Source organism: Heterodontus francisci, unplaced genomic scaffold, assembly GCF_036365525.1.
Source record: "Heterodontus francisci isolate sHetFra1 unplaced genomic scaffold, sHetFra1.hap1 HAP1_SCAFFOLD_216, whole genome shotgun sequence".
NCBI classification, from domain to species: domain Eukaryota; kingdom Metazoa; phylum Chordata; class Chondrichthyes; order Heterodontiformes; family Heterodontidae; genus Heterodontus; species Heterodontus francisci.
Genome location: NW_027140566.1, coordinates 2,757,407 through 2,765,660, shown reverse-complemented (window position 1 = coordinate 2,765,660; position 8,254 = coordinate 2,757,407). Strand labels below are relative to the sequence as shown.

Here is an 8,254-nt window from a genome sequence, read left to right as displayed (position 1 = left end):
ATCTCCGACGCATATTCTCCGATGATGCTAACCTCCATGACAGCGCTTCTGATATGTCTTCCTTTTTCCTTAACCGATTGTCGCCCCCCCACCCCTGACCCACCACTGTGGTTGACAGGGCCCTCAACCGTGTTTGGCCCATTTCCCGCACCTCTACCATCACCCCTTCCCCTCCCTCCCAGAACCGCGACAGGTGTCCCCTTGTCCTCATTTTGCATCCCATCAGCCTCCATATCCAAAGGATCATCCTCCACCATTTTCGCCACCTCCAGCTTGATGCCAGTACCAAATGCATCTTCCCCTCCCTTCCCATGTCAGCATTCCGAAGGGATCTTTCTCTCCGTGACATCCTGGTCCACTCCTCCATTGCCCGCAACACCTCGTCCCCTTCCCATGGCACATTCCCCTGCAATCGCAGGAGGTGTAATACCTGCCGATTTACCTCTTCTCTCATCACTATTCCTGGCCCCAAACGCCACTTTCAGGTGAAGCAGCGAATTACTTGTACTTCTTTCAATTTTGCAGATGGAGTTCGCTGCTCACAATGTGGTGTCCTCTACATTGGGAAGACCAATGGTTGAAGCATTAACATCAGGTTGAAGCATTTGCAACAATCTTTAACCTGAAGTGCCGAGTTGATGATCCATCTCGGCCTCCTCCTGAAGTCCCCAGCATCACAGATGCCAGAGTGTAGCCAATTCGATTCACTCCACGTGATATCAAGAAATGACTGAAGGCACTGGATACTGCAAAAGCTATGGGTCCTGACAATATTCCGGCCATAGTACCGAAGACCTGTACTCCAGAACTTGCCGCACCCCCAGACAAGCTCTTCCAGTACAGCTACAACACTGGCATCTACCCTGCAATGTGGAAAATTACCACCCCTTCAGCCTACTCTCAATCATCAGTAAAATGATGGAAGGTGTCATCAACAGTGCCATCAAGCGGCACTTGATTAGCAATAACCTGCTCAGTGACGCTCAGTTTTGGTTCCGTCAGGGCCACTCAGCTCCTGACCTCATGACAGCCTTGGCTCAAACATGGACAAAAGAGCTGAACTCATGATGTGAGGTGAGAGTGAGGTGGGAGTGACTGCCCTTGACATCGAGGCAGCATTTCACCGAGTATGGCATCAAGGAGCCCTAGCAAAACTGAGGACAATGGGAATCAGGAGGATAACCCTCCGCTGGCTGGAGTCATACCTGGCACAAAGGAAGATGGTTGTGGTTGTTGGAGGTCAATCATCTGAGCTCCACGACATCAATGCAGGAGTTCCTCAGGGTAGTGTCCTCGGCCCGACCATCTTCAGCTGCTTCATCAATTACCTTCCTTCAATCATAAGGTCAGAAGTGGGGATGTTCGCTGATGATTGCACAATGTTCAGCACCGTTCGTGACTCCTCAGATACTGAATCAGTCCGTGTAGAAATGCAGCAAGGCCTGGACAATATTCAGGCTTGGGCTGTTAAGTGGCAAGTAACATTCGCGCCACACAAGTGCCAGGCAATGACCATCTCCAACAAGAGAGAATCTAACCATCTCAACGTGACATTCAACGGCATTACCATCGCTGAATCCCGCACTATCAACATCCTAGGGGCTACCATTGACCAGAAACTGAACTGGTGTAGCCATATAAATACCGTGGCTACAACAACAGTTTAGAGGCCAGGAATCCCGTGGCGAGTAACTCACCTCCTGACTCGCCAAAGCCTGTCCACCATCTGCAAAGCACAAGTCAGGAGTGTGATGGAATACTCTCCACTTGCCTGGATGGGTGCAGCTCCAACAACCCAATCGAAGCTCGACACCATCCAGGACAAAGCAGCCCGCTTGAGTGGCACACCATCTCCAAACATTCACTCCCTCCACCACCGACGCACAGTGGCAGCAGTGTGTACCATCTGCAAGATGCACTGCAGCAATGCACCAAGGCTCCTTAGACAGCACCTTCCAAACCCGCGACCTCTACCACCTAGAAAGGACAAGGGCAGCAAATACATGGTAAGATCCCCACCTGTAAGTTCCCCTCCAAGACACACACCATCCTGACTTGGAACTTCAATATCGCTGGGTCAAAAGCCAGGTGCTCCCTTTGTAACAGCAATGTGGGTCTACCTACGCCAAATGGACTGCAGCGGTTCAAGAAGGTAGCTCACCACCACGTTCTCAAGGGCAATTAGGGATGGGCAATAAATGCTGGCATAACCAGTGACGCCCACATCCCATGAATGAATTTTAAAAAACGCAAACTAGGTGAACGCTTTGCGGAACACCTCCGCTCAGTCCGCAAGCTGGACCCTGAGCTTCTGGTTGCTTGCCAATTCAACACTCCCCCATGCTCTCATGCTCGCATCTCTGTCCTGGGATTTCTGCAGGTTCCAGTGAACATCAACGCAAGCTCGAGGAACAGCATCTCATTTATTGATTAAGCTCACTACAGCCTGCCGGACTGAACATTGAGTTGAACAATTTCAGAAGATGACGGGCTCCATTTTACTTTTATTTTCAGTTACATTTTCTTTTTCCTTTTTCAAATATTTTTTCGTGTTTCTATTATTTCATCCTAGTTTGTTCATTTTGCTTGCCCACTGTTTTTTCATGTTTGCACTTGCGGCTGTTCAATTTTCAGTCTGTCAACACCCGATCTGTACTAATGCTTTGTCTTTCAACACACCATTAACATATTGTTTGCCTTTGCTCACCTACCTTCTGGTCAGCTTTTCTGTGACCTTTTCCTATTTACACCTTCACCTTTGTTATCTCTTGTCCACCCCCGCCTTACTTGCTTATAACCTTTTACATTTCGAATATTTGCTCGTTCTGAAGAAAGGTCACTGACCTGAAACGTTATCTCTGCTTCTTTCTCCACAGATGCTGCCAGACCTGCTGAGTATTTCCAGCATTTCTTGCTGTTATTTCAGATTTCCAGCATCCGCAGTATTTTGCTTTTATTATTATGATCAGGAGATCTGTTTCATTGATTTGATATCTTTAACTCCAAGTCCTTGTCGGAAATATTACTGCAATTTTCAAATATCTGATTCCATTCACAGACCCCACACCGGGACTGGGAAATGAACCAGTGACACTGGTCAATTCCACATACAGCTCATACTTAATATTAAACGCAGTATTTTCCGTCTGTCGTTCCCTTTCTCCATGTCTGCACTTCTGCATTGGATCTTCTTGCGGTTTCAGAAACCTGATGTCAGGACCACATGGGGGGAACCTGAGACTGCTCTTCCCAGAAATGAGATTGGTGGAACAACATTCCCGGTACATAGCTTCCTAAATTTCCGCTCTGAGCTCCCTGTCCAATGAAGGGCACAGAGCATGTTCCCACTGCTGTTAGATCAGAAGGCCAGCAGCTCTGGAGCCTCAACAGCGTCCACTTCTCCGAGTGGTCAGCGGATCGTGAGGGCTGAGAATATTAAGCATCACTTTTAGTCGCCAACTCCCTGTAATTCTCTCTTACACTGTCTGTGTGACCGACCCACACACAATCTGTCTGTTTGTTTCTCCCAATCCCTGTCACGATCTCTTTGTCCCTATCTCTCAGTATTCGACTCCCCTCTCACTCTATTACTGTTTATTTCCCTCTGACTCTCATTTTTATTTGTTTCGAGATGCAACACTGACACAGGCCCTTTGGTCCACTGAGCCAGTGCCGACCAGCAACCACCCATTTATACTGACCCTGCAGTAATCTCACATTTCGTACCTACACTAGGAGCAATTTCAGTTGGCCAATTTTCCTTTCAACCTTTGCAAGTCTTTGGCTGTGGGAGGGAACCGGAGCACCTGGCGAAAGCCCACGGGGCCACAGGCAGAACTTGCAAACTCCACACAGACAGTACTGAAAATCGAACGCGGGTTCGTGGAGCTATGAGGCTGTGGTGCCAGCCACTGCACCACTGTGCCACCACTCCGTTTCCCTTTATATCTCACACTTCATGTCTGTCTCTCACTTTCTGCCACTCCTTTTATCAGTCCCTCAATCCCATCTCTTTCTCTGTCATTCCTTGCCTGTCTCAAACACTCACTCTCTCGACTCCGTGTCTCCCCTTCCCACGACTGGTCCCGCTCTGTCTCGTTCCCTCACTCCTGTCACTCTCTTTGTCTTTCATTCTCTCTCTGTCTCAGTCTCTCTCACACTCCGCCCCATCTAACTCCCTGTTTACCTACATTTCTCTACACACCCTCTCTCTCTCATTTAAAATCCCTGTCTCTCTCTCTCCCATTCCCAGTCACTCTCTCACTCCATGTTCTCATCTCCCTGAGTCCCTCTCTGTCTCCCTCTCCAGCCCAGTCCCTGTTTTCTCTCTCTTTCTCTCTATCTCATGCTTTGTCTGGCACATACACACACACACACACACACACACACACACACACACACACACACACACACACACACACACACACACACACACACACACACACACACACACCCTGTCGCTCTCTCTGGCACACGTACTGTGTGTCCGTATCTCTCATACTAAATCGCTGACTGTCTCTCATGCACCCTTCCTGTCTGCATCTCAAATACACTCCTTGTCTGCCTTACTTGCGCAGACTTCCTCCTTTTCTCTCTCACAGACAATCCCTGTGTGTCCCACACTCCATGCCTGTCGCGCTCATAAACACGACCTGGCTGTTTTCTTAAACACACTGCCTGTCTGTCTCTCTCTCACACACACCTCTGCCTCAGTCACACACACTCCTTGCCTAAATCTCTCACATGTACTGTCTGTCTCTCACGCACGGCCTGACTGCCTCTATCACACACACACACACAACCTCTGTCTCTCCCACATACAATGCCTGTCTGCCTCTGTCTCAATTACTGCCTGTCTGCATCTGTCACACACACACCCTGTCTGTCTCTCTCTCACACACACCTCTGCCTCAGTCACACACACTCCTTGCCTAAATCTCTCACGTGTACTGTCTGTCTCTCACTCACGGCCTGACTGCCTCTATCACACACACACACAACCTCTGTCTCTCCCACATACAATGCCTGCCTGCCTCTGTCTCAATTACTGCCTGTCTGCATCTGTCACACACACACCCTGTCTGTCTCTCACACACACTGCCTCACAGCCTCTCTCTCACACACAAAACATGTCAGTCTCTCTCACACACACTGTACCTCACTCTCACACGCACAGTCCCAGTCTGTCTCTCCCACACTCTCACTATCAGTCTCTCACGCACTCCCTGTCTGTTTCCCTCTCTCACACACTTCCTATCTGTCTCTCTCACACTCTCCCTGTCTGTCTCTGCCTCTCACACACACTCCCTGTCTGTCTCTCTCTCTCACACACAAACACTCACTGTCTGTCTCCCTCACCTAGTGTCTCTGTCTGTCTCTCTCACAGACACACCCTGTCTTTCTTATTCACAGTTACTCCCTCTCTGTCACTCTCACACTACTCCCTGTCTGACTATCTCTTTCTCACACACACCCTGTCTTTCTCATTCAAACTCACTTCCTGGCTGTCTATTTCTCACACACTCCCCGACTGTCTCGCTCACCTACACTCCCTGTCTGTCTCTCTCACACACACACCTTGTCTTTCTCCCTCACACTGCATCCCTGTCTGTCTCTCTCTCTCACACACATTCCCAAACGGTCTCTCTCACAAACTCTCTGTCTGTCTCTTTCGCACACGCTCCCTTTCTGTCTCTCTCTCACCCACTCCCTGCCCGATTCTCTCTCACACACACCCTGCATTTCTCTCTCGAACCGACAACGGGTCTGTCTCTATCTCATGCACTCATCACAACATTGAATGAATTTAAAAATTGGAGTAAAGGGATATTTCAGCACATTCTTCAACTGCACTCTGAACTGAGTCTGGGTCACGACATAAAACGCAGTGTTTGTGCAGCAGCTCAGCAGCTGTAGCATGAAGCCCAATTCCCGCAGAAACGCCGGTAGAAATATAGACTGATAACCTAAATACCACATCCGGCTCCATATCGAAAACACCATTAACACTGCCCATAACAGAATGAAATTTGCCGAGATAATTAACAGTAAAATGATGGATTTTCTTCGGCTATCCATCTCTGGGTCTTTGCGTCTCTCCCCACTGCTATGATCCCGGAGTCTCCTGCGTCCTCTACTGCTCACTAAAATGTGTCTGACGGTGACAGCATTGAGCAGTAGAATCACCATAAATGGGACAAACGGTGTTAGAATGTAATGGAGGAACTCGATTGTTCCCCAGATACGAGAATTCCGAGCATGCTCTGCTGCATCACAAAACCATGGGATGTTCCACAGCAAATACCGACCTGTGAACATAAAATACCAGAAGATGTTCTTTAAACAGCTCAGCACAATCACTGTTCCCAGAACCACAGCCGCCGTTTTCTCGCTGCAATATTTCCTTTTCAGCTTCTGGCAACAAATCGCCACAAATCGATCAAAGGTGAAAGTGACGGTGAACCAGACAGAACAGTCTGTGGCTGCGTAAAGCAGGATGGCGTGAATATTACACACGGGGATGGAATACAGGAACTGAAACTGTTCCGGATAAACAATGGGAATGTGTCTCAATATCACATCCAGGAAAATGACCAGTAGATCCGCCGCTGCCAAGGCTACCAGGTAGCGAGTGACACATTTGGAGAGCCCGCATTTTCCCCGAGATAAGATCCCAATCGTCAGCAAGTTAACTGTAAGGTAGGGGAATAAATAGAGAAATTATACATCAGTCTAGGAGCAAAGTTACCAGTTTGCTTGAGGCCTTATTGAGATTTAAAGTATGTTCCTGTATCCAGTGATGTACTGAAATGATCGAAGCTGAAAGAACAAGAGAAGTGTTGTAATAGGGTGGAAGGCAGGAGAGATTAAATGAAAATTACACACGGGGATGGAATACAGGAACTGAAACTGTTCCGGATGAGACTGAAATGTTAAAATCAATGTTAATCATAATCCTTCCCCTCCCTCACGTCCCTGTCTGGTTTAAAATCTGATCCATTTCTATTCTCTCCCAGTTCTGATGAAGGGTCATTGACCTGAAACATTAACTGTGTTTCTCTCTCCACAGGTGCTGCCAGACCTGATGAATATATACAGCATTTTCGGTTTTTATTTCAGATTTGCAACGTCTGTTGCACATCGCTCTTGAGCAGGACATTAAATGTTGGACTGCCTGAGAGATTCCCTCAACTGTGGCGGGCAGCACGGAATTCAATTATTTCAAAGCAATAATTGGGAATGTGTCGACTGAAAAATCAATGAAACAAATAATCTCGATCGTCACGAAGATAAAGCTAAACAAGGGAATTTGTCAGGATATTTTACTCCAGGTTGGGAGTGAAAACAGCAGTTTCAAGGAGTTTAGGATGACAATTGCAAATTTGTTGTTGTATTCAGTATGCAGTGAATTATCTTCCCAGTGACAGGAATTGCTGCTGGAGACAGGGAGCTGAATTTAGTGGAGCCAGTGGGGTTCCTGACGGCGGGCAGAAAATATGAGCGTACCCTGTCATAGAAATTCAGAGCCTACACTCCGTGTGGCTCTTCAGCAATTAACTGCCTGGTGTCGTGGTCCACATCCCTTAAAGGATGGGAATCCCATCTGCCAAAGCTGCTGAACAATCATGGCCAGCTGCTCACTAGTATCGGCAACGCCACTGAGAGCAGTGGAACTGCCAGTATTACACCCTTGACCCATAGTGCCCGAGACACATAGGTAAGTCTGGCGATGACACCACGCACAGTCAGCTGATCGGAGCCAGTGCCGGTAACACAACAGGTCTGGGACCAGGCCCATTGTTAGAGTCCCGGACCCGACGTAAATCAAGTGTTGCAGCAGGGGATAGCCAGGGAGCAGGGACTACTGTTGCTATTACACCAGACCTGGGACAGGAGCAGCCTTGGAGTCCCATACCCCAGGTGAGTTGGCTGGTATTGCCAGTGCCAGTGTGGTAACCCTTGGAAAATGGGTGATGGTACTCGCTTAGTTTGGGGGTGTTTCAGGGAGAATCATCTTTGCTGCCAGGGCCCATCCATGGGCCACAGGTTACCGAGGGAGCAGGCTACAGTTCACAAAGTTGCAATTTTCAGAACTCATGAAGTGTGGAAGTCTAGTGATGAGCGAGCAAGATAGTAATAGAATTCATGAGGGCACAAACAGGGTGATGGACTGGGCAGAAACAATAACCACAAATAGTATTTCTACAGCACTACTGCGAGGTGATGCATTTTGGAAGATCCAATTCGAGAGTGA

General features: G+C 48.2%; 1 protein-coding gene across 1 annotated transcript; it reads right to left on the bottom strand.

Moving 5' to 3' along the window:
- Positions 1-5,772: 5,772 nt before the first annotated feature.
- On the bottom strand, positions 5,773-7,798 carry LOC137360172 (probable G-protein coupled receptor 139). The gene is made up of 2 exons (XM_068025721.1): positions 7,744-7,798; positions 5,773-6,692 (listed from the first exon to the last, which is right to left on the bottom strand). The coding sequence occupies exons 1-2, from the start codon at positions 7,796-7,798 to the stop codon at positions 5,773-5,775; spliced, it is 975 nt and encodes a 324-aa protein (XP_067881822.1).
- Between the last annotated feature and the right edge of the window lie 456 nt (positions 7,799-8,254).